Source organism: Mustelus asterias, chromosome 2, assembly GCF_964213995.1.
Source record: "Mustelus asterias chromosome 2, sMusAst1.hap1.1, whole genome shotgun sequence".
Classification (NCBI taxonomy): Eukaryota; Metazoa; Chordata; class Chondrichthyes; order Carcharhiniformes; family Triakidae; genus Mustelus; species Mustelus asterias.
The window spans coordinates 90267547-90294717 of NC_135802.1; the positions used below are offsets into that span (position 1 = coordinate 90267547).

Sequence of the window (27171 nt, forward strand, 5' to 3'; positions counted from 1 at the left end):
AACTGGCTCCCCTCTATTTAACCTCCTCAGTTAGTCACAACAAAGGCTTAAGTTTAAATCAGAATGTATTTAACCATTTAAGCTGTTGGCAATAAGGTGCCAATCAAACAAGGTTTTGAGTCAATGAAAGAGCAAATTTATTAACCGCTAAATCCAACAAAAATGATAAAATGTTACATCAAACACACACACCAGAAATAAGGGGAGTTAGAGCCCATCTTAAAAAAGGTATAAGAATATACAGTTAAGTGTCATTTGATTGTCCTTGAGGCGTCGCGTTTGAATGTTACGGTTGATTTAGGTGACCTGGTTTCTTGGATGCAATCAAATGTAGAAGATGTTACACTTATTATGAGATCTTAGTTTGGTGGCAGATTTCTGGTTGGGTTCACTTCTTGAACTGGGCGACATGCTTATTCAAAAAGAGAGAGGGTCTTGACTCGAGAAGAAGCAAGCTGGTTACTGTGTCTTCGGCAGTTTTTCCAAACTCTTGACCACTTCTGTCTTCAGCAGCTTGTATGCTGTGTTAAAGAGATTTCAAAATGGTTTCTTCAGTCACATGACCCATCTCTCTCTCTCCATCCATAATGATTTCAGAAGGGATTTGTTTATCTAATGTCTGAACTGACGGTTGCTTTTCTTTCATGTGCAGGGATGATTAGGTTCTATAGTGTCCCAGCCATTAACCCCTGAATGAGTCACCATCCATCTTGATGAGATAGGAAAATATCTCTCATGTAACTATTGTTCTGGCAGACCTTTTATAGAAATGTAAATGTTAGGTCTGGGACATTTTCAGTAAATGCTTTTGAAGAGGTTCTTGATACCCTCAGGTGTGAAATTCCATGAGGGTGTCTGAGCATGTCCAAATTGTGATTCGCAATGAACTTTCCAGAAGCTGGTCAACTTGCAATACCAGAGGTCAGGTGACTTGTCACAGCCATCTTAAGCCAGCATCTTTTCTTGTTTTTAAAAACTCCTTTTTAAACAGTTCAGGATATGTTTGGTCTGCCAGTGAAATTACCGATTGATATAATTCATAAGTCACATCATCGTTACAACATTACAATTAATTACTTTTTGTGGTATTTTGTCATTGTGCTTTTATTAAATTGCTCATACTCGTATCACGTTTAATTCCCCAAGTGTCATGGCTCAGTTGTTAGTACTTTTGCTTCTGAAGACTTGAGGACATAATTTAACCTAACACTTCAGTTCAGTACTGAATGCTGCATTGCCAGAGGAGCTGATTTTCAGATGGGATGTTAAACTTAAGCTCTATCTACCTGTTCAGGAAACACCAAAGATGACATGGCACTGTTTAGCATGCTATATTTTGACTCCGTTTGCATTTGGTTCTTCAACCAGTGGCAAGTAATAAATTTAATTTCCAGTTTTCAGAAAACTTTCTGTGCAATAACTTCATGTTATGTCAGAGTACTATTGATGCATTTTTTTGCTCTGTTGTCATTAAGCTCAACATCTGGCATTAATTCTGCTCCATGCTCTTAACTTATTTGCAGAGAACTTCTATTTTTAACCATTAATCTCTGCTTTCTTGAAAGCAATGCCCATAATCTTCAATCAATTCATTAGCTACTCTGTGAAGGGCGGAACTAAGATAGTAGAATAATATGAATTACAGTTACTTGGAGATGATCAAGTCAGGAATATAATTATTGTTCCCATTATCTGCATCCCACTTGTCATTCCCACATGTCCTGTTTTCTCATGCTGTGGGAGAGAGAAAGTTTTGTTATGATGTTACTTCTTTGTCCTTTAGTGCTGATGGATGATGTCTGCGTTTGTTGGATTGCCATATAATCTCTGGGAATTTGGATATGATAATACAACACAGGGCAAGATTATGCACTGATGATTTTGCATGGTTACTATTATTTACATGTGGAAAACATTCCTTAGAATACTTCTAACCCATGTGAAATACACAATGGGTAAGATTTTAAGGATGATAAGCGATCATTGAATCCCTACAGTACAGAAGGAAGCCATTCAGCCATTGAGTCTGCACCGACAACAATCCCACCCAGGTCCTATTCCTGAAACCCCATGTATTTACCTTTATAATCCCCCGAACATTAAGGGGCAATTTAGCATGGCTAATCATGGATTTAGTAAGGGGAGGTCATGGATTTAGTAAGGGGAGGTCGTGCCTGACAAACCTGTTAGAGTTCTTTGAAGAGATAACAAATAGGTTAGACCAAGGAGAGCCAATGGATGTTATCTATCTTGACTTCCAAAAGGCCTTTGACAAGGTGCCTCACGGGAGACTGCTGAGTAAAATAAGGGCCCATGGTATTCGAGGCAAGGTACTAACATGGATTGACGATTGGCTGTCAGACAGAAGGCAGAGAGTTGGGATAAAAGGTTCTTTCTCAGAATGGCAACCGGTGACAAGTGGTGTCCCGCAGGGTTCAGTGTTGGGGCCACAGCTGTTCTCTTTATATATTAACGATCTAGATGACGGGACTGGGAGCATTCTGGCCAAGTTTGCCGATGATACAAAGATAGGTGGAGGGGCAGGTAGTATTGAGGAGGTGGGGAGGCTGCAGAAAGATTTAGACAGTTTAGGAGAGTGGTCCAAGAAGTGGCTGATGAAATTCAACGTGGGCAAGTGCGAGGTCGTACACTTTGGAAAAAAGAATAGAGGCATGGACTATTTTCTAAACGGTGACAAAATTCATAATGCTAAAGTGCAAAGGGACTTGGGAGTCCTAGTCCAGGATTCTCTAAAGGTAAACTTGCAGGTTGAGTCCGTAATTAAGAAAGCAAATGTAATGTTGTCATTTATCTCAAGAGGCTTGGAATACAAAAGCAGGGATGTACTTCTGAGGCTTTATAAAGCACTGGTTAGGCCCCATTTGGAGTACTGTGAGCAATTTTGGGCCCCACACCTCAGGAAGGACATACTGGCACTGGAGCGGGTCCAGCGGAGATTCACACGGATGATCCCAGGAATGGTAGGCCTGACATACGATGAACGTCTGAGGATCGTGGGATTATATTCATTGGAGTTTAGGAGGTTGAGGGGAGATCTGATAGAAACTTACAAGATAATGAACGGCTTAGATAGGATGGACGTAGGGAAGTTGTTTCCATTAACAGGGGAGACTAGGACGCGGGGGCACAGCCTTAGAATAAAAGGGAGTCACTTTAGAACAGAGATGAGGAGAAATTTCTTCAGCCAGAGAGTGGTGGGTCTGTGGAATTCATTGCCACAGAGGGCTGTGGAGGCCGAGACGTTGAGCGTCTTCAAGACAGAAATTGATAAATTCTTGATTTCTCGAGGAATTAAGGGCTATGGGGAGAGAGCGGGTAAATGGAGTTGAAATCAACCATGATTGAATGGTGGAGTGGACTCGATGGGCCGAATGGCCTTACTTCCGCTCCTATGTCTTATGGTCTTATCAACCTAATCTGCACATTTTTGGATTGTGGGAGGAAACCCGAGCACCCGGAGGAAACCCACGCAGACACAGGGAGAATGTGCAAACTCCACACCTGAGGCCGGAATTGAACCTGGGTCCCTGACGCCAAGCATGCTGATCAGCGGTCGCCATCCCGAGAGTCAGCGCCTAACGTGTAGCCGCCAGCTCGCTCACTCCCACAGCCATTTAACGCTCATTTAAGATTTGACTGGCAATTGGCAGGATTTCCTCCTTTCCCTGGAGTGTAGTCCCTATCATGAGAGCTGTCGGCCAATCAGATCGGCCAACAGCTCTTCAGCCAGGCTAGTCACAGCACTGCAATGGCCAGAAGCGGTATCAATACTGCAGTGCTCCGTCTGGGTCTAAGTCCCGGGACCTTTGAAAAGCTAAGTCCTGGGGGCGAGAGGGTAGGGGACGCCTGGGGTGGTGGGCAGCGGGGAGGGGGGGGAGCATTGTGGCGTCGGGGGTAGGCCAGTGGCTGAGTGGATTCCGGAGGCCCAACATCCATTAAATGGACACTTAAGGGTCTGAATGGGCAGGTTTCCTGCCCGAGGCCCTGCCTACCTGCTCAAGTGTGAAATTGCATCTGTGTTTGGGTGGGTGGATTCCCAGGGGGAAACCCGTCCATTCCATTTTACTTCCACCTCAGAACCTGCCTCGGAGGGAGTATAAAATTATGCCCAGAATTGTTTTTCTTTAGCCTTCATATTCTAAATCTCTTTGATGTTATTTTCCATTCAGCTGAAACTGGCCTTACGTTACCAATCGCCCATTACAGTCCTGAGCAGCTTCCTCCAGAAAATTCACCATTTTTGGAAAGGAACTTTGTATGCAGGTTAAGATGTCTCCTAGATAATTCCTCTGGATTTCTGGTAAATTTATTTTTGACCTTTTTTATTTTCCTCACTGTTCAATGTTCACATGAAATTGTTTAATAATGAAACACGTTTAAACCATAGACACTTTATCCTGTGTCTGATATAATTCCAATGCTCTAAGTTACAAATCACTTGCTTTAGGATATGTTGTGCTACAATGTTATTAAGTACTCAGATAATTCCTGAACAGTCATGTTCCAAACAAGCATGGCTCTTGTCAGTTGATCATATGAAAGAATTAATGCAAGTTCACAATGTAAAGCATTTTGAATTCCGATGATTGAATATTGCATTGCAGAAGACTCCCTTGCCAAATTGATGAGAAAAGATGGCTTCAACCTTTTGATTATTAATTTCTGAATGAATATTTTAAAAATATATCTAAATGCTTCAAAATCTTTTGAAAGGTATAATGGTCCATAGTTTTCTGACAAAATGATGATAGACATTGTGGCTGGAATCTTATCGCCGTTCACGCTGGCGGGATTTTCCCATCCCGCCGCAGTGAGCGGAGATTTGGCTGGCTGCCAAATTCTCCGGCCTCGCTGCAGTGGGAGCGTGGCGTGAACAGCAGGTAAGATCGCGGAGAAAGTGTGAGCCAGATGTTATGATAAGGATGGCTGGCATGTGTAGGTGGTGAGGGGGGCCATGGACAAGATGAGGGCACAAGCTCCAGAGGAGATGAGTACAGATGGAGATGTGGAAGTGTGCAAGAGAGTGAATGGTGCGATATCCTTTGCGTTGGCAATGTGTGAGATAGATGTGAATGTGTGATCAACTTGAGTGTCTGAGTTGAGAGTGAAGAGATGGCTGACTTATCCTGGTGGCATGGATAAGATCATTCATCCTCTTCCTGCACTTGACCTCTTCTGTACCATATTGGCACTGACCACCACTGCCATTGCTTTCCAAACCAAATTGGTCACCTTGGTCACCTTGCTGGATCTCCTGCAAACTGAGTGGGCATAGAGAACATCACAGTGAGCCTTGACTGCATTTCGATGCAGGTGCTTCAGTGAGGCATCACCTAATTTGGGGACTGCCGTCTTCTGGGGCTTTTGGACCATATGACTTGATGTATTTACAGCCCATTGGGAGGCTACTTTGACCAATGGGCATGACGTAGCTTTTTCTTTTGCAAAATGCACCTCCTTTAATTTTAATTATTTTGTTTTAATTAATTATTTGAGTGGCCTAGCCACTGCCTCCTTAGAGGTAATACCTAATAACTCTGTGCTGTTGGGCGTTGTCAAAACCCACAATCTATTGTAAAAAGCACACTTTTGAATGAAATAGATTTGATTCTATCTGTTTCCATGCATTATCCTACTCCTACCCCAAACTATATATAGAATTAGTACAAGTCTTCTGAAGGTAATCTTTTATATCTGTTACCCGTTTACGTCCCATTTACAATTTAATGAACAGCAGGAGTCATTGCGAAGTACTTTTTCCCAAGGCAGCATGTTTTTTATTTACTACCACCCACTTTTTGGCCAATTGTCAATCCATATAGCCATCTAGTTCTCTGAGATCCTTAACTTCCTCTAATCTATCAGAGGAACAATAACGTACATTGGTAAACCACCTTTTCTGACCTTAGGACGTTCCACAGGACTCAAAGCTCCCAGAACAGCAAAAGATAGATGAGCAGATAATCTGTTTTAGATATTGGTTGAGGGAGACATCGAGAAAGCATTCCTTTTCTACTTTGAATCTTTCATGTCCTGCAGAGAGGGCCTCAGTTTAAATCTGACACATGATGGCTCCGACATTATAGCATGACCACTACTTCACACTGAAGTGTCAGTCTAGATAATGAGCTCAAATCTCCGGATTGGGATTTGAACCTGTGACTTAAAGACAAGTGTGCTACCAGTGAGTCAAAGCTGAAGCCTGACATGAAAGATATTGAATGCCTCTCTTCAAACCTGTATATTTAAATTTCTGTATAACATTTGTTATTAACATCTGTATGTATTAATGGAATTCTATTCTATTCTATTATAACCACAATTTGTCTAAAATCCTCTTTTATGAAGACTGATGTGTATCTACCAAATCCTCGCCATCTTTCTCCTCATTTTAAGTCCCTTCTTAAAATCCAAAGTTTAAAGTTTATTTATTAGTGTCACAATTAGGCTTACATTAACACTGCAATGAAGTTACTGTGAAAATCCCCTAGTCGCCACACTCTGGTGCCTGTTCAGGTACACTGGGGGAGAATTTAGCATGGCCAATCAACCTAACCGCACATCTTTGGACCTAACCCGTTATCTTTGGATACTATGATTATTCGAACTACATGAGCAGGTGAAAAGAATGGTGCACATCTGTCCTGTCAGTGTAGCTGCAATGGCCCAGGTCAAATTCCTGACTCCTACCTCAGACAGAAGTACAGCCTCTGTGGAGAAAAGCTTGTAGCACCAGCATCAAATGAAAGGCAGCACAGTGGTTAGCATTGCTGCCTCACAGCGCCATGGACCCGGGTTCAATTCTGGCCTTGGGTCACTGTCTGTGTGCAGTCTGCACGTTATCCCCGTGTCTGCCTGGGTTTCCTCTGGATGCTCTGGTTTCCTCCCACACTCCAAAGATGTGCAGTTAGGTTGATTGGCCACGGTAAATTGCCCCTTAGTGTCAGGGGGGAGTAGCGGGGTAAATAGGTGGCGTTAAGGGGATAGGGTCTGGTTGGGATTGTTGTCGGTGCAGGCTCGATGGACCGAATAGCCTCCATCTGCACTGTAGGGATTCTATGATCAATGTTATTTTTTTTAAGAAGTGTTGTTTGTGTTATAAACATTTTTTAAAAATCTATGTACCTTGTGACCAGCATGAAGGAAAATAGGAGCTGATAATGTTTTGAGCAGTTTGGCCAATTCTGTAGAAATTGCTAGTTAGCAAAATAGCAGTTCTCAGAATAAAATTGTGGGGTTTTATCACTTGAAAAGCAGAATAATGCAGATGCTGGTAACCTGAAATAAAAACAGAAAATTCTGGAAATACTCAGCTGGTCAGGCAACATTTGTGGAGAGAAACAGAGCTATAATTTCAGATTCATGACCTTTAATCAGATGGGAAATAATAACTGGGAAAAAGCTAAAAATGTAATGGATTTTGAGCAAGGGCTGGATGGGACAAGGTTAAAAGGAAAGTCTGTGATAGGGTGGAAGATAGAAGATAGAAAAGTCTTCCAGGGCCAAAGGAAATGCAATGAGGCAAGAAAAAAAGAACAAAGATGGCAATTCTCCCAAAAAAGGGTCATTCTCAGTGAAAAGAACTGGTGAGATTCCCGCTGGGTGGTTTGGAGTGATTGTTCGCAATTCAACCACACTTTTATTTTAGGGACCTAAAGATGCCAGCAAGATTCCTCTCGCAGACATTGGGAATGTCTGATCCCGAAGGGGCAACCTTACCCCACAATCACGAGATGTCCGAGTCCCCCCGCTCCTCCCCATACCACACAGGCCTGAGGTTGACCACACCCCACCCACAATCCATTTTCTCCAGCATCGAGACAGTGCCAGGTTGGCACTGTCCAGGAGCCAGTAACAGGGCACTGCCCAGCCATGTCCCTATCCACCAGAGGCTTCAATGGCTTTCGAGCCCCTGGTACGGCTATCACAACTGGTCTCCATTTGTGAAGACCAGTAGTGATTCATGCCAGGTTCCCGCTGCGCCGAGTGTCAGTGAATTGCAGGAGCCAGGAGGATCCGGCTCCAAACTGACCCTACATATTTAAATTATTCACTTTAATATACTTTAAAAATATAGTTCCTGCATCTCACCCACATTATGACTTGAATAATAATTCAACTATTGTAATGCACTATCTGTGTGGTAATCACTGCATGTAAGTGCACAGGTGGAGCTCTTTTCATAGATGCATTAACATTGGTGTCATACTTAAAAAAGAATGAATTTTGTTCTAATAACTTGTGATTAGCATTTTACTGGAACAAAATGTTCAGATCTTTGTGTAGCTCTACCTTCTGATGTGCAGTGTTGCAATTTTTCTGTTAAGTGTTTGCAGCTATTGTAGGATTAAAAAAATATGAATACTTTGAAATCTATAAAATATTTCACTAATTGAGATTCATTTTGGTGCTGGCCAATAATTATGGAGGGTTCTCTGATCCCACCACCATAAGTAATGGCATAATTTAAAGAAATTAATTTTCCAGTTAAAATTACATATTAAAACCATTTTACGAATTCATAGTTTATAATGCTCTGCCCTATGCACTAACATTTACATATTGAATACTAACACATGTTCTGGTCCTGTACTTTGGGCTCTTAAGTTTCTTATACACTTTCATCAGTTACAGCCATAATTACCTGAAATATATTAAAATTGTAATAATCAATTTCTACATGTGTTCTTTCAAGGCCATGAATTTCCAAGGCAGACTCAAGTTTCTTTATGAGCAGAACATGAAGGGAAAAGATGGCTCGTGTGTCCCTCCACAGTTGGCTTTGTTTGCAATCGCAACGCCACTGCAACCTCCGTCCATCTTGGAGATCCGAACCAAAAATTTCATTTTCAGAACTAAGCACAAACTAGACTTCACACCAATGGGCTGCGATGCTAAGTGAGTGATATTATTTACTTAAAAATTAGGAAAGTTTTATTTGACATAAAACTATATTAGAAAACTCTATTAGTGATTATTGAAATTTAGAAACCTTCTTGGGCAAATTAAATAAATGGCAGATATTATTCAATGTGTAAAGTGCTCACAGAACTAGGCAACTTCACACTTGTTCACTGTAGCTAACAGCAGCAAAATGCCTTGTGTAGTCATTAAACAACCACTAAAGGTGCACAATGTGAGATAGTTATAGGGAAAGCCAAATATTGCTAGTTTGCAATAGAGGTACAGCTTACCACTGGTTATTGGTCCATCTAGAAATAAAACACATTCAGTCATTAAGTAATTTCATCTTGCTGCTTTACAGTCAGGTTTTTATAAGAAAGTGCAAAACGAAATGCACATTTCTTGGGTTCTGCAAATCCCCCCTTCATTCACATTTATAATAATGTTCTCAGCACCGCCGTAGAATATCAGCCTAGATTTCTGTGCTCAATCCTTGAAGTTGGATTTGAACCCACAAGCTTTTGATGATTAAAAGTAACAGCAGTGCTACCAACTGTGCCACAGTTGGCACAACAAGGACCAAAAATAGTATAGACCAGATGTGAAACAAAAAGAATCATGGGTTGCAGTCACAATTTCCTAATATGCAGCCAGGTAATAATGCTGAGAAATCACAAGTGATTTGCTGCCTATAAAGGCTGTAAGGTCACTGGCTGCACACCTATAATTCTAGACATGCACTTCTGTTCATAAGAATACAGATTCGACCCTGTTTGTCCAGTTTTGGTCCTTAAATGAACAATTGATATCAATGTTCCAAAAAGGTTTCGGAAAGAAAGAAGGATGACATTTTAATAATGATCTATTAGTTAAGAAGAAACGTTTAGATACAGTTATTCATTTAGGAATAGCCTGGGCTAAGTAGATAGAATCTACTTTCGTAATAATAAAAGGATTGGATGTGGTATCTTAAAATAACTATTCAAAATAAATAATAGTGGCCAAAGGAGAACATATAGATAAATATCAAGTTAAAATCAGCCAGTATTTGATTGCTCAGAGAGCCTTTTGGAGCAGGCAACTACTGAATGTAGCACAAATGAGTACACTTGCAAAGGATTTGATAAATTCCTGATGTTGCGTTGTGCATGTTAGTTAAATTCACCCACTAATGTGCATATTCAAACTCCTGGAGTGCCATCAAAGACAGAATAACTGATCATTCATTTCATTGTTTACAGAGTCCTGCCAAAGGGCTGTTGTATTTCCTATCCCCACATCACTGTACATTAAAACAATTAATTACGTGAAATGTTTTTGAACCATTTCTGAGGAATAATAAACTGTGATGTAATTTAAATTCTTTCTTTTTATCGTATATTCTTCCTCCCATTTTCTTTCATCCCTCTTTTTGCCACTCACTTTTTCTATTTAATTTTTCTTCTTTCTCACACTCTTGTCTTCCTGTAAATGCTATTCCTTACTTTATTCTGTTTTCTGAATCAAAGGAATTATCTTGCATTTCGCAGTTATTCTCTCTTCAGGATCTCAGAGCTATGGAACTTTTAATTCTCTGCCTTCCTCTCACTCCCTTCAGACTTTTAAAATCCAAACTGGACATTTCATCAAACCTGCGTCCTGATTTTTTTTTTTAACTCGCCTTCCTTCTTGCTCTTTGTAGCCTTTGGAGGTGTCAGCACTAATTTCCATCTGTTCAGGACCTTCCAATCAAACTTCCAGCCTCCCCTCAGCACTGAGAATATGCTGGTCAAAGTTACTAGTAATGTATGACTCTAGCCATGTTTGTATGTCCCTCCCAGACCGCTGCACTGCCTTTAATTCAGTTAACTCGTTGACCCTTCTTTAAGCTCCCATGGCTCTGTTACTGGTTTCATGCCTACTTGTTCCCTCCTTTTCTACATGTTCCTGTGAAGTGCTTATCCTTCACTGATAACCTCCGTGGGCATGAAATGTATGTTGACAACCTTACTGTACTTCTCCACTTGCTTTGACCCCTGTATCATCCCTGTGCTTTCAAGTTGGTTGCCTGGCATTAGATTTCAAATTACATAAAATTTCATAACTAAGCATCAGAAAAATCAAAACCTTCATTCTTTTTGTGGAACCTGCAATAAACTCCATGCCTTTGGTGTTGACCCTCTATCCCTCCCTGTCCACTACAGGCACTATCGTCCTATCTTGCAATACATCCTTATTTATCTGTATTGGTTACTTTTGCCCCAGTATGTTGAAGTTAAACTCTTCATTCTCAATTTCAAATCTCCTCTTGGCATTTCCTGAAGCAACCTTATATGCCCCCCCATATCCCCCACCCCGATTCACCCTGTGGCATTCCTTACCCCTCCACACTATTAGTGCTGCAAACTAGAGTAATTTTGAGCTTACGCTATTGAAATATCTATCCTATTTAAATCTTTTCACTTCTCTGAAAAGCTTTTTCAACAAGTTTTTTTTCACTAATCCTAATTTTCTACTGTACTCAGCATCTATTATTTATGTTTCCCTCTAAGATGCCTTGGGGAACTTTTCTATATTAAAAGAGCAATAAAAATTGCTTTTGTTGCCATTTTCCTGTAATTAGTTAGCAACTGCCTTCTTGCCAAAATAAACAACAAATAGTTAATTTGCAGGTTATTTATAACAGTTCACAATTGGATTATGGACATAATAAATTACAGTTCATTAATCTTCAATATTTGCAAGTGGACCCAGGTTTTAGAAGAGAAACTCATTTAAAAAGATATGGTGGAATATCTGTAATCTAAGTATCATACTATATAACACCTATTGACGTCATAGTAATGTTTTACAAAGTTATGATGTATTTGTATAACAAGTTTATCTGTTTCTGATTCTGAAGGAAAATTCCTTTTATATTTAATATTACTTCAATTAAAATGTTTATAGGATTATGTACTTGCAAACCTGACTAATACATGTGCTTAGAAAAATCACTGATCTGTTTTCCTGCAGAGGGAAGATAGTCCTAGGTTACACTGAGGCTGAATTATGTATGCGAGGAAGTGGCTATCAATTTATTCATGCAGCTGACATGATGTATTGTGCAGAAAACCATGTCCGAAGTAAGTACAGCTTTCAATTTCACACCAATGCACTTTTTTGTTTTCATAGAAACAGAAAATAGGCCCTCTGAGCCTGCTCCACCATTGATTAAGATCATCCAACTCAACAGCCTGATCCTACCTTCCATCTATATTCACTCCCAAAGCTATATCTAACTCCTCCTTGAAAACCTATAATGTTTTTGGCTTTAACTGCTTTCTGTGGTAATAAATTTCACGAGCCCATCATTCTCTAGGTGAAGAAATTTCTCATCTCAGTCCTAAAATGTTTACCCTTTGTCCTTAGGTTATGACTCCTTGTTCCAGACCCTCCCCCCCAATACAATTGGGAACATCTTTCTTGCATCTACCCTGTTTAGTCCTGTTAGAATTTTGCCTGGTCCTGTTAGAATTTCATCTGGAAAGGAGCACCAGTTTGTCCAATCAACACAAATTGAAGTTCGATAATCCTTACATAGTAAGCTTTTACTGCTCATAGGTGACATTTGGTAAATTTTATTCCTGTCAACTGTGCCAAAATATCAGTTGTACACGCAATATGGAATTGTGGTTGGTTACTGCTACCTGTGACAATGCTGCAACTATTTCTCTTCTTCCCCTTGCCTCCATATTATGTTCCCCTGCAAGAAACATTGAGAAAATAATCTCCATAGTTCAATCACTATTGTAAGATGAGGTTTTGTCACAATAACCAACACTGCAGAATTTTAAAAGCACTGAGGCTCCAGAAGTTCAGAAATTCATTCTTTTATGAAGATTTTTCAATTTATGGGTTAATAAATTCCACAAAGTATGAAATCACATTAGGTACTTGAAAAGTATCAAACCTGAGCAAGGCATATTAAGAGAGCAATAATCAATGTATAGAAAATGTTTTCTTTGTCCAATGTTTAAATGAATATATTAGATTATGCAACTTAAGCATCTTAATGATAATGTGATAATTTAGCTACTTTTCAGCTGCTTTTTTGTACATGCTGTTTGTGCCAGATATTCACCATCTGAGAAACAGATTTGCCAGTGGCGAGTAATAATTTAGAATGCTCTAAACTTGTTTTATTTGATTTGAGTTATTATTGTCGCATGTATTAGTATACAGTGAAAAGTATTGTTTTTTGCATGTTATACAGACAAAGCATACCGTTCATAGAGAAGGAAAGGAGAGAGTGCAGAATGTAGCGTTACACTCATAGCTAGGATGTAGAGAAAGATCAACTTAGTGCGAGGTAGGTCCATTCAAAAGTCCAATGGCAGCAGAGAAGAAACTGTTCTTGAGTCGGTTGGTACGTGACCTCAGACTTTTGTATCTTTTTCTCAACGGAAGAAGGTGGAAGAGAGAATGTCCGGGGTTCATGGGATCCTTAATTATGCTGGCTGCTTTTCCGAGGCAGCAGGAAGTGTAGACAGAGTCAATGGATGGGAGCCTATTTAGTACTATTATAGTAGCACCAGCTGAGGTCATCTCCATATAAAATGTGAAATACTTTTCTATAATGGCTGCAGATAACTCCGAGAAGTGAATGATTTTCTTTGCAAATTTCAATTAACTTAAATTGACTGCGGAAGTAAACATATTCATCTTACTTGAGGTGAACTATAGCTTTAGCTATCATATTTAAATATGCAGTAGTTTTTAAGTGAGTTGATGTTGACAGACAATAAAGGAACACAGAGTGCATGTTATTATGGGAAACCATATTGTTAACTTACTGGGTGGAAAAATTTGTTCTGCTTTTTACTTTGTATTAAATGGTGGGCCCAATTTTACCATTTTGATTCTAAGTGCTAAATCTTCGAGTGATCCAGATCCGACTTGTAACATGTTGTCAGGCACTCCCATGTGCACTCTGCCTGAAAAAAAAGCAGCGATTCTGAATCATGCTGCAGAAGCCTGTGGGCGGGGTTTATCGTGTCCAAAACACTGCAGCTCCGATCGGAGCCTTCAACTGTGCATGCGCAGTAAACAAAAAATTGAAAAACACTTGCCACATCAGACATTGGCCCACCCCCAAAACATAACTGTCCCTCTTATCCACCCACTCCCCTACTACCCAGACCGATCGCGACCCAATGCCCCACTTCACCCCCACCGATCGCACACAGAGTGGCAGCGGACCCCCACCTCCCTCCTCTCCCCCCCCCCCCCCTCCCCCCCACCAGAGATCCATCTGACCCTCCTCACCCTCCCCCCACCACCCCCCTCACCACCACCAGAAAATGATCTGGCCTTCCTCCTCCTCCACCCGCTCCCCCACCAGAGATCCATCTGACCCGCCTCCCTCTCCCTCCTCCTGCCACCCCCACCCGCCCCCCCCCCCCCCCCCCCCAATCCACTAGAGAATGATCTGGACCTCCTCGTCCTCCACTCCCCCCCCCCCCCCCCCTCAATCCCACCAGAGAATGATCTGGCCCTCCTCCTTCTCCTCCCCCCCCCCCCCCCCCCCACCAGAGATCCATCTGACCCTCCTCCTCTCCCCATCCTCCCCACCAGAAAACGATCTGGCCCTCCTTTTCTTCCCCCCCTCCCCCCACCAGAGATCCATCTGGCCCGCCTCCCTCCTCCTGCCTTCCTGCCCCCCCCCATCTCCACCCCCACCAGAGAATGATCTGGCGTGCCTCCCTCCACCCCCCTCTCTCTCTCTTCCCACCCCCCCAACTACCAATCTGAGTCAGAGAGCTGCTGGAAGCTCTGAACTTACCTCCTCAGAAGCTGGAGCGCCCGAAACAGACTTTGCGGAGCAAATCAATTTCGTGCCGAATCTGGACACGCAAACACGGTGGTAAAGGGGGAAGTGCCGGTAAGGTTGGGCATGCAGCCCATTGAGTCAATTTAAATGCATGCAAATGCATTTAATTTGACATCACGCCCGTTTCAGGCGCGGTGCCGATCATGGCCATTTTAGCCACTTGGTAAAGGAGAACGGGCACGGAAGCGGGCGCGGATCGCTCCACTCACCTCATGCCCGACTTTACCAAGTTTTCGCGCCCAAAAACAGGCGCAGCTTGTTGGTAAAATCGGGCCAGGCATGTTACAATTTTCTTTGTGGTTGACTCACCACCTCAAATTTCTGCACAGAGAGGTGGGAAGGCTAATCACTCAGTAACATTTCCCCCCCCCCACACCCCCCTCCCTCCGGTTTCTACATTCTAGTGATGAAGACAGGAGAAAGTGGAATGACTGTTTTCAGGCTTTTGACCAAAGAAAATGGATGGACCTGGGTGCAATCAAATGCACGATTGGGATACAAGAATGGGAAGCCGGATTACATTATAGCCACCCAAAGGCCCCTCACGTAAGTAATGACAGATATTCACATTGAAACCCACAGTATGCTCAGCTTTTGATGACTTAAGCAAATTAAAAAACCGCCACTGTAGCTTTTTGATCTTCTTCCAGGTGGTGGGAAACATATCCGAATGCACTTACAACCTGTGTTTAATTTTAGTCTGATCTAATGTTGATCATTATCATTTACCTTCCATGTGCAATAGAAACTTCTGTCATCCAATAAGAAAATAATCTAAAATCTATCCCATTAATAACTGTACCATGTATCCCAAGCATTTGATTTTCTCTTTTCTTAAGTTGAATAAGATTACTTCTTTAGGGACAGTTTTGTTTTCTGGCGATGCCCATGAGAAATTGAGTAAAGCTCTCCAGACATGGTTCATGTAAGACTTTTGCAGCCTAAAAAAGAAACACGACTTTCATCTCATCAGTACAGAATAGATTCAGGCCCAGACCCTCCCAAATTCCTCCCAAGTTGGTTGTACTTTTACTGATATAGTTGATACCTGGTTAACTCCTGGAACACTTTTTAAAAGATTAGCTGCAGAGATTTGTCTTGACAAATGGCATATAATAGAGAAGGAATTTCTGATTGTTCTGCACCCGTGTCCATGACCAGGAAGAAGGCAACAGGAGACATTCGGAGCTTTTGTATCCTCACACAACATTGGTTGTACATCTGTTTCGAAGTTGGGCTCTGACTGAAAAATCAAAAGATCTTTGGCCATGCATTTCTGCTTGTCTTTACCACCAGGATTTTGGTTAATTAATTTTCATGGATGGATAATTATTGGCTGGTAATCACAGAAGCAGTAAACATTGGCCTTTCTCTTTAGAATAGAATAGAATCCCTACAGTGCAGAAGAAGGCCATCTGGCCCATCGAGCCTGCACTGACAACAATCCCACCCAGGCCCTATCCTTGAAACCCATGTATTTACCGTGCTAGTCTCCCTGACACTAAGGGTCAATTTAGCATGGCCAATCAACCTAACCCACACATCTTTTGGACTGTGGGAATAAACTGGAGGAAACCCACGCAGATACGGGGAGAATGTGCAAACTCCACACAGACAGTGACCTGAGGCCGCAATTGAACCCGGGTCCCCGGTGCTGTGAGGCAGCAGTGCTAACCACTGTGCCACCATGCCACCTTATACCATGTATAATCGTTTGAAGTACCTGAAGCACCTGGCTCTCTGATTCATCTTTGCTACAGGTTGACCAATTTCTCAAGATGGTAGTCTGCCTACCTGGAGCTGGGGTAATGGATGTCACCGAGCGGATAGGAGGCATCCTAAAAGGGGAAGATAAAGAAACGGATGTCATTGTACACATTGGTGCAAATGACGCAGATAGGAAGAGCAGGGGGATCCTACGAGAGCAATTCGGGGAGTTGGGAAATAGACTAAAAAGTAGGGCCTCTAGGGTGGCCATCTCTGGGCTGCTCCCAATGCCTCGTGCCAGTGAGGCTAAGAATAGGGAGTTAGTACAATTGAATGCTTGCCTAAAGGACTGGTCCAGGAGGGAGGGCTTCATTTTCCTAGATCAATGGGAAGTTTTCAGGAGAGGATGGCACCTGTACAAGAAGGACGGGTCACAACTAAGTTGGAAGGGCACGAATATCCTGGCTGGGAGTTTTGCTAGTGCAGTTTGGGGGGGTTTAAACTAGTATGGCAGGGGGGTGGGGATCAAAATATTAGGTCTACAAGTGTAGAGGCTGGGGATGAGCTTGGGGCTGGGACAAGGCTGGCAAAGAAGAAGAGCACTCTGGGGGAGGATGACCTCACTGGGTCTGGAGTGCTTATACTTCAATGCAAGGAGCGTAGCAGGTAAGACAGACGAACTTAGGGCCTTAATGCTCACGAGGAATTTGGATGTGGTTGCGGTGACAGAGACTTGGTTGAAAGAGGGACAGACTGGCAGCTGAATATTCCGGGGTACAAGTGTTTTAGGCGAGACAGAGGAGGGGCCAAAAGAGGTGGGGGAGTAGCAGTATTAGTTGGAGAGCATATTACAGCGGTGCAGAGGGAGGACAATTCAGAGGGGTCGTGTAACGAGTCACTTTGGGTGGAGCTTAGAAACAGGAAGGGCGCAGTCACTATGTTGGGGGTATACTACAGGCCCCCCAACAGCCCAAGGGAAGTGGAAGAACGGATATGTCAGGAGATACTGGATAGGTGCAGGAAAAATAGGGTTGTTGTCGCAGGAGACTTCAATTTCCCTGGTATAGACTGGAAATTGCTGAGAGCTGGGACTCTGAATGGGGAGGAATTTGTAAAATGCATACAGGAGGGTTCTTTGGAACAATATGTAGATAGCCCGACTAGAGAGGGGGCTATACTGGACCTAGTACTGGGGAATGAGCCCGGTCAGGTCTTCAAAGTTTCGGTAGGGGAACATGTAGCAAATAGTGACCACAATTCTGTTAGCTTTAGGATAGTGATGGAAAAGGATGAGTGGTGTCCCAAGGGTAAGGTGTTGGATTGGGGGAAGGCTAACTTTAGTGGGATTAGGCAGAAATTGGCAGCTGTTGATTGGGAGAGGCTGTTTGAGGGTAAATCCACATCTGGCATGTGGGAGTCTTTTAAGGAACAGTTGTTAGGGCTGCAGGACAGGCATGTGCCTGATAAAAGGATGGGAAGGGTAGGATTCGGGAACCGTGGATAACCAGGGAAATTGAGGGACTGGTCAAAAAGAAAAGAGAGGCGTATGTTAGGTCCATGCAGCTAAAAACGGGGAATTAGAAGGGCAAAAAGGGGTCACGAAATGTCCTTGGCAGACAGGATTAAGGAGAATCCCAAGGCATTTTATTCATACGTTAGGAACAAAAGGGTTGTCAGGGAAAAAATCGGACCTCTCAGAGACAAAAGTGGGGAATTATGCTTGGAGCCCAAAGAAGTAGGGGAGATCCTAAATGAGTACTTTGCGTCGGTATTCACAAAGGAGAGGGATGTGTTGACTGAGAGTGTCTCGGAGGGGAGTGTTGAACCGTTGGAGAAAATCTCTATTACAAGGGAGGAAGTGTTAGGTTTGTTAGAGAATATAAAGACTGCCAAATCCCCAGGGCCTGATGGAACCTATCCAAGGCTGCTCAGGGAGACAAGAGATGAAATCGCTGGGCCTCTGACGCAAATCTTTGTCTCGTCACTGGACGCAGGTGAGGTCCCAGAGGATTGGAGGATAGCTAATGTGGTCCCGTTATTTAAGAAGGGTAGGAAGGATAACCCAGGTAATTATAGGCCAGTGAGCTTGACGTCCGTGGTGGGGAAGTTGTTGGAGAAGATTCTTGGAGATAGGATGTATGCGCATTTAGAAAGGAATAAACTCATTAACGATAGTCAGCGTGGTTTTGTGAGAGGGAGGTCATGCCTCACTAACCTGGTGGAGTTTTTTGAAGAAGTGACCAGAATGGTTGACGAGGGAAGGGCCGTGGATGTCGTCTATATGGACTTTAGTAAGGCGTTTGACAAAGTCCCTCATGGTAGGCTGGTGAAAAAGGTTGGATCTCATGGGATAAAGGGGGAGGTGGCTGGATGGGTGGAGAACTGGCTTGGTCATAGAAGACAGAGGGTGGTAGTGGAAGGGTCTTTTTCTGGCTGGAGGCCTGTGACTAGTGGTGTTCCGCAGGGCTCTGTATTGGGACCTCTGCTGTTTGTGATTTATATAAACGATCTGGAAGAAGGTGTAACTGGGGTGATCAGTAAGTTTGCGGACGACACAAAATTGGCAGGACTTGCAGATAGTGAGGAGCATTGTCAGAAGCTACAGAAGGATATAGATAGGCTGGAAATTTGGGCAAAGAAATGGCGGATGGAGTTCAATCCTGATAAATGCGAAGTAATGCATTTTGGTAGAAATAATGTAGGGAGGAGCTATACGACAAATGGCAGAACCATAAAGAGTGTAGATACGCAGAGGGACCTGGGTGTGCAAGTCCACAGATCCTTGAAGGTGACGTCACAGGTGGAGAAGGTGGTGAAGAAGGCATTTGGCATGCTTGCCTTTATAGGATGGGGCATAGAGTATAAAAGTTGGGGTCTGATGTTGCAGATGTATAGAACGTTGGTTCGGACGCATTTGGAATACTGCGTCCAGTTCTGGTCGCCACACTACCAGAAGGACGTGGAGGCTTTGGGGAGAGTACAGAGGAGGTTTACCAGGATGTTGCCTGGTATGGAGGGGCTTAGTTATGAGGAGAGATTGGGTAAACTGGGGTTGTTCTCCCTGGAAAGACGGAGGATGAGGGGAGACTTAATAGAGGTGTATAAAATTATGAAAGGCATAGATAGGGTGAACGGTGGGAAGCTTTTCCCCAGGTCGGTGGTGACGTTCACGAGGGGTCATAGGTTCAAGGTGAAGGGGGGGAGGTTTAACACAGATATCAGAAGGACATATTTTACACAGAGGGTGGTGGGGGCCTGGAATGCACTGCCAGGCAAGGTGGTGGAGGCGGACACACTGGGAACGTTTAAGACTTATCTAGATAGCCGTTATGGTAAGGTTATGGTAAGGTTATATAAGGCATTGGTGAGGCCGAATTTGGAGTATTGTGTACAGTTTTGGTCACCTAGTTACAGGAAGGATGTAAATAAGATTGAAAGAGTGCAGAGAAGGTTCACAAGGATGTTGCCGGGACTTGAGAAGCTGAGTTACAGAGAGAGATTGAATAGGTTGGGACTTTATTCCCTGGAGCGTAGAAGATTGAGGGGAGATTTGATAGAGGTGTATAAGATTTTGATGGGTATAGATAGAGTGAATGCAAGCAGGCTTTTTCCGCTGAGGCTAGGGGAGAAAAAAACCAGAGAGCATGGGTTAAGGGTGAAAGGAGAAAAGTTTAAAGGGAATATTAGGGGGGGCTTCTTCACGCAGAGTGTGGTGGGAGTGTGGAATGAGCTGCCAGATAAAGTGGTAAATGCGGGGTCACTTTTAACATTTAAGAAAAACTTGGACGGGTTCATGGATGAGAGGGGTGTGGAGGGATATGGTCCAAGTGCAGGTCAGTGGGACTAGGCATAAAATGGTTCGGCACAGACAAGAAGGGCCAAAAGGCCTGTTTCTGAGCTGTAATTTTCTATTGTTCTATAGCCATATGAACGGAGTGGGAATGGAGGGATACAAAAGAATGGTCTAGTTTGGACCAGGGAGTGGCACAGGCTTGGAGGGCCGAAGGGCCTGTTCCTGTGCTGTATTGTTCTTTGTTCTCCCATTAAATATTTTGCTCTCCATGCAAGAGCAAATAGCCCTTCTCAGCTGTTGTCAGCCAGCGAGAGCTTGTGAACGTTACTGACTTTGTTACAACACCCACCAGAATGAATCCTTCAGTTACAGCTTCAGCCCAGATGCCACTTAAACTATTGATATTCCTCTAAGCCCTGTAGGCAGCTGCTGAACAGCTTCTTTATCACCTGAAGCTGCGTCATCTGAGCTCAGCGGTTAATGCCTTAGCTCTGATTGGATTACTTTAATTCCTTGAAAGGAAAAGAGAGTGAAGTTTGCCACTGAAGATTTCCTGATGCACTGGTGGTTTTCCCTATAATTCTTTTGCTGAAACTTTGTTGCATACTTTATTTAATTGAGTCAATGCACATAACTATCTTCTGATTTTTGAGTACTGCAGTATTCTACCGGGAAGATTTCGGTTTTCAAGCTGGTTTATGTCTCTGCTGACCAGGCTGTTCCTGAAAACCATTGTATTCAATGAACGACATGACACTAGGAAGTTCTGTGGAACAAAGGGACCTTGGTGTGTTGGTCCATAGATCTCTGAAGACAGAAGGACATGTTAGTAGGGTGGTGAAAAAGGCATATGGGATGTTTGCCTTTATCAATCGAGGCATAGATTACAAAAGCAGGGAAGTCATGTTGGAGTTATACAGAACTTTGGTGGGGCCACAGCTGGAGTACTGTGTGCACTTCTGGTCACTACATTATTGGAAGGATGTGAGCATACTAGAGGGGGTGCAGATGAGATTCACCAGGATGCTGCCTGGGATGGAACATTTAAGTTATGAAGAGAGATTGGGTAGGCTTGGGTTGTTGAGGTGTACAAGATTATGAAGGGCAGAGTTGTAGGGAGCAGCTATTCCCCTTAATTGAAGCGTCAGTCACCAGGGGACATAGGTTCAAGGCAACAGGCAGGTGTTTTAGGGGGGGATGTGAGGAAAAGCCTTTGTACCAAAGGGTGGTGATGGTCTGGAATACGCTGCCTGGGAAAGCGATAGAGGCGGGTTCCTCCACATCCTTTAAAAAGTACCCTGGATGAGCACTTGGCACATCATAACATTCAAGGCTATGGGCCAAGTGCTGATAGATGGGATTAGGTGAGAGCTCAGGTGTTTCTCGCCTGTCGGTGCAGACTCAATGGGCCAGAGGGCCTCTTCTGCACAGTATGATTCTATGATTGTCTTTTGAAAACTATTTTGCATGTTGCTCCATTCCTTTAATACCAAATAGACAATTTTTGGTCTACATGGTTGTACTCAATTCCCAGTTTGCCTAATATTCCAGTGTTTCTTTTAAGTAATCAAACAACTGAATTCACAAAAATAAAAACAATAAGTTTCAATGCTACAGATAAGGACAGTATTTTATCAGACCTATTGGGTAAAATATACATTTAATCAAATTACTGAATGTGAGAAACTCATGACAAGCCTCCTGTAATTGTCTTTTCCATAATTGCTTTTCTGTCGTTTCCCTCTTCGGCTCTATTTAGATGATGAAAGTTTTTATTTGCATCTATAATTTCAAGTACATTTCTTAATTGAGGAATCCTGTAGGCAATCTAATATTTTTGATATTTAAATAACTTGTCACATTTTGAGAGCCCCATTATATCAAACCAAGGATGTTTTGTGTTTTTGGATGCACCATTGATGTTTATAACAAAAGTGGATTTTTCTTCTTCTTCAGGGAAGAGGAAGGGGAAGAGAATTTGCAAAAACGAACCTTGCAGTTGCCTTTTAATTTTGCAACCGGGGAGGCACTGCTTTATGAAGGAACTTGTGCATTGCTTGGATTAATGGATCCTGCAGTTCATAAAATCGAAGGAACTCTCGCAAAGGTTGTAACAGAATCATCAAGGGAGCAAGAATCACTCGATCCAAATTCCGTCCTTGGTGCAATGTTAAGACAGGATAAATCAATTTATGTCTCTGCCCCTTCACAACTTCCGAATTTCAGCTTTGAAAAGGCCATTTTTAATAAGAGCGAAGAAACGGAATTAAGTGACGTGTTTCCCAGTAATTGGGAAGAGATTCTGTTCAGTGAAGATGGCAATATAGGGAAGATGGAGCATGCCAACTGTACTCAGCAGCAAAAGCCTTTCCCTGCACCTGAAGAAAATGTAGATGTCTTGGCAAATAATATTGGTATTGAGCTTTATAACACTATGAAAAGCCTTGATATTGGGCTGGAAGACTTTGATCTCATATGCCAGGATGAGACATTCCTTAGGGTACATTGGGATGAGACTGGAGATCTAAATAATATTGCACTGAATGAGGAAATTCTAACCTATGTTCAGGAATCACTGAGGAAGAGGCCAGACTGCATGTATTTAAATAGTATGCAACAAAAACCACTCAATTCAAGCTCAAGTTGCATGATGCAGCAGCAACAACCTACAACACAACACTTTCAACAGCAGCAGCAACCTCCAGCACAACCTTATCAGCAGCAACAGCAACAATCCCAAGTGCTACAGTACCAACAGCAGCAACAGTCTCCCACACAACAGCAACAACCTCCGAGACAACAGTACCAACAGCAGCAACAGTCTCCCACACAACAGCAACAACCTCCGAGACAACAGTACCAACAGCAGCAACAACCTTTAACACAACAGTACCAACAGCAGCAGCAACCTCTGACACAGCAGCAACCTCTGACACAACAGCAACAAACTTCAACACAACAGTACAAACAACAACAACAACTTTTGACACAACAGTTCCAACAGCAGCAGCAACCTCTGACACAACAGTACTATCAGCAGCAACAACGTCTGATGCAACAGCAACAAACTCCAACACAACAGCAACAACTTTTGACACAACAGTTCCAACAACAGCAACAACCTCTGACACAACGGCAGCAGCAACAACGTCAGTTGCAGCTATGCCAGAAAATGAAGCACATGAAAGTCAATGGAATGCTCGCAAACTGGAACTCTGGCAATAAATCATTAACCAATGGTCAGGAGCAGCAGTTTGGTTTCTCCAGCTTGGACAGCACGGCATCAGGGCTCCAGTATAAATCTGAACTTAATGCTACCCCTTCTGCTTGTCAGCAAGACTTTCTATTGTACCAGCAGGCAGCTGCTGTCCCAACTGAGCGTTCTAACTTCATTCAAACAAATATGATGGCAGGCAGCTTTCATACACCAAACTATACCCCAGTTAGTGGCTTGGAAGACTACCTGGATTGTGTGGAACAACATTCAGAAGTTCAAGATTATAATGCAGTAAACCCATTAATTGACCTAATTGCACCGCAGACATGTTATACCGGTGCCATGTCAATGATCCCATGTTTAACAGAAAATGATTTAACCAGTATGGATACTGTGCAACTCAATCCTGCAAGCTCAGGTCAACAGCCATTTTTATCCAAGGTAAATACACTCTTTTAATTTATTCTTGGAACGTGGATGTCTTTGGCAAGGTTCATGTTAATTTCCCATCCCTAATGGACTGTAGAGAGTGCCGGATCACTTAAAAGGGCACTTAATGGTCAACTATGTTGGCATGAAACTGGAGTCAGAGGCCAGTCTGGCTAAGGACAGTATGTTCCCTTCCCTAAAAAAACATTTGTAACCTGGTGGGTTTTTGCAGCAATCCTGTAGTTACACGGTCACTTTTCCTCCATCAATATACCAGCCTTTCTGTTTCCAGATTTTCTTTCAAATGAGTTCAAATTGTTAAACTGCTTTTTGAACTCTTCATTCTTTGGATTGTTAGTCTAGGCATCTGGCTTGTGTGTCAAGGAAGATCATACCACTGTTAAATCCTTGAAGATCTAACATCTATTAACTTTAGTACTAATTATCGTACATTGTGACAAAAAGGTTTAATGATAGTCAATATTTTACATTCGTTAGTTCTTTTAGCCTTTTTGTGTTTCATAACCATGAAAAAGGAAGAGTTGCACTTAAACGGCATTTTTCATAAATCTTGATGTCCCAAAGTGCTTTATTACCATTGAAATAATTTGCAGATGTGACCTCCGATGTAATCAAAGAAAATCTTTGATAGTGCATGTACATTAAAAGCTCAGCACATATACTTCCTGCTTGTCATGCTTCTGCTATCAGCTAAAAATTTAAAGAAAAAAGAGGTTGCATTTATGTTCAGGAGGCTGCTCCAACACCTCTTTGAATACTGCTATGGAATCTTTTTACATTTACTAAAGAAGTCAGATAGGGCATTGGTTCATTTGAAAGACATCACCACTGACAGTGCAGCACTCCCTCTGTGCTAACCTATATTTGTACTCCGATCTGTGCAATGGAGCAAGACCCACGGCCTTCTGCCTCAAGAGGTGAGAGTGCTACCACTGAATCATAGTTGACACCTAAAACGTGTCAATCTGAGGAAGAGAGAAACAAATAGTGAAGGAAAAGTCATTACTAAAGTCTGCTCTTTAGTGCTGGTAGTTTTGGCATGAGTACCGCACAGATTCCTCTCACTGCAACTGATGCCGAGCATGGGAATGTTAGTGCTACGTTGCACACACAAGTATTCGGAGTAGGCAGATTGTGAAGTCAGTCAGTGTCTAATGCTTATTTGATGCCAGCGTTGTCACTTTGAACCTCTCCACTCTTGTCAATACCCGTCTTAGAATCACACAGCTGAACATCCATTCAGCAGCACTAAGGACCCCTTCTGCTCCACCCCTCTAGCATTAGCACTATTTAAGTGGATGATCTACAACTTGCAGTTTAGTTGCTACTTACTTTCTGCATTTGAATTTGAGGAAGAGCTGGATGTTTTGAGAATTTGTTACAACTGATGAAGTCTGCAAGGAGTGGTGCTACATGTGGGGAAGGTGGTTTATGTAGAAGGTGATCGAAGGCTGCTGAGTGGAGGAGACTGCAGGTGCCCTTGCAACACGTCCAGCTCTGGGTCTTGAAAGTTCGGGCACAGATTGAACAGTTTTTCCATGGGCAAACCACCTTGCCATGCATGACTGAAGTCTGGGCAGCAGCAAGGACACTGGCAGAGTGACAGTAGTGGGAGTGCAAAAACCCTCATCCTAAGAAAGGACAGCAGATTTGGGCTGCATGGAGCTACTGCACTCTCCTGCGGCAGCGCATCAATAATCTTCTGCAGGACAGATTGCTGGGCTGTTGTGGGGGCCACGATGTCTCCTCTCAGCAGCAGAGGGAACAAACAGGCTACACACAGCCCATATTCATTTTAAAATATATGCATATCTAGCTACACAGCAATTTTAAAGGGACTGTATAGGTTACACACAACAAAATAAATTAGGAGGACTATTACCTTCAAGTCCCTGAGATTGGGATCACCAGTCATGATAACGGTGCTGGATGACAAGTGGAGATTTTGCAACCTCAGTCTGTGCTTCTATTGTAGCATCTACTATGATGTTGGTTGTCTTTTGCCTGGGCTCCAATGGAAGCTGAGACATTGGTCATTTGATGCTGCTTGATGGTTGAGTCCACATCTGCACTCGTCGTGTTGGTTATCAGTTGCACACTAGAAAGGATAGTCTCCAAACTCTGTGTAAAGTCCTGTGCAAATTGAAACTGGACTCCTCCAATTTCCTTGATGGTGACATCAAGCTGACAGGTCGCCCAATGCATTAAGCATTTCTGTGTGCCTGACCATCAGCCTTTTTCCATGCGCAAGCTGTTGAGTCCCGCTAAGCAAAACTCAAGTGCAACCTCATCTACTTGGGAGCCAGCACCCAATATATACTTTCCCCAGTCTGGTTGCAGCCCACTTGGGCTCAGTGACTCACTATGTGCGGATGCCACTTCTGGGCTACCCAGCAGTGGTGCCAACATCTGACCAGAAGAGACATTCTTCTCTAAGTCATTAAACATTTGTTGGACTGCATCCAGATCCTCTGGGCTTGATTGCTGACAGACTATGTGCTTTCTTAGGATCTCTCGGCCCCTTGAGGAAAGAAACTTTCTTTCACCCTACTCTAAGACCGTCAGCGCAACTTTAGAGAACCTTGGGGCTTGCTCTTTGGCATGTTGGGCCATTTTTATACGTAGGTTTTTCCTGGTCTTCCACTCCTCTGTCACCACTTACAGCCCTGCTGTAGCCTCGTCTTTTAGTAGTACAGGTTAGCTTTTAAGTAGTGCTAGCCTTATACCAACATGGGCCCCTACTGAGGAAAGATGCCACTCAGCAATGTGTTTACCCGCTGACCTGCCTGCCATGATCATTATCATAGGCAGGAGTATGAAGTTTGCAAGCTGCCTGCATCACTTTGACAGGTGTAAGTTAATCGTCTCATCGCACTATCCGTTTCGATTCCCAATAGTTCTCCTCATCCTCTATAGAGTTCATCATTAATTTACTTTTTAAAATTTCTGAAGCAAGCAGGTTCTTAGTACCATTAAATGTGTTAATTACTGACAGCTAAGAGATAATGGCACACATCCAAGAAACAACTTAACATACTGAATTCATTATTTGCAGTGATCCTTAAGAAATTCACAAATTAGTACTGTAAGACCTTGGACTGTCACTAACTACCCATTCCCCATACTGTCGGACCTGTGTCTTACCTTGCCTACACTACTGGCAAACAGCAGAAATCCACCAGCGAGCCAAACCTAGAATTCCTTCCTTAGATCTGCCAAACCACAGAT

The 27171-nt window shown here is 42.9% G+C and overlaps 1 protein-coding gene across 4 annotated transcripts in view; it reads left to right on the top strand.

Annotated features, from left to right (window-relative positions):
- LOC144509577 (aryl hydrocarbon receptor-like) overlaps positions 1–27171 on the top strand; it is a 180085-nt gene that overhangs the window by 146126 nt on the left and 6788 nt on the right. For 2 of the 4 annotated variants that reach the window (XM_078238441.1, XM_078238442.1), the window contains exons 6-10: positions 4191–4321; positions 8717–8919; positions 11920–12029; positions 15181–15322; positions 22233–23934. In XM_078238441.1, the coding sequence (XP_078094567.1) occupies positions 4191–4321; positions 8717–8919; positions 11920–12029; positions 15181–15322; positions 22233–23934 (2288 nt within the window). The remainder of the gene's footprint in view (positions 1–4190; positions 4322–8716; positions 8920–11919; positions 12030–15180; positions 15323–22232; positions 23935–27171) is intronic. The other 2 variants (XM_078238443.1, XM_078238444.1) reach the window with 2 other exon arrangements.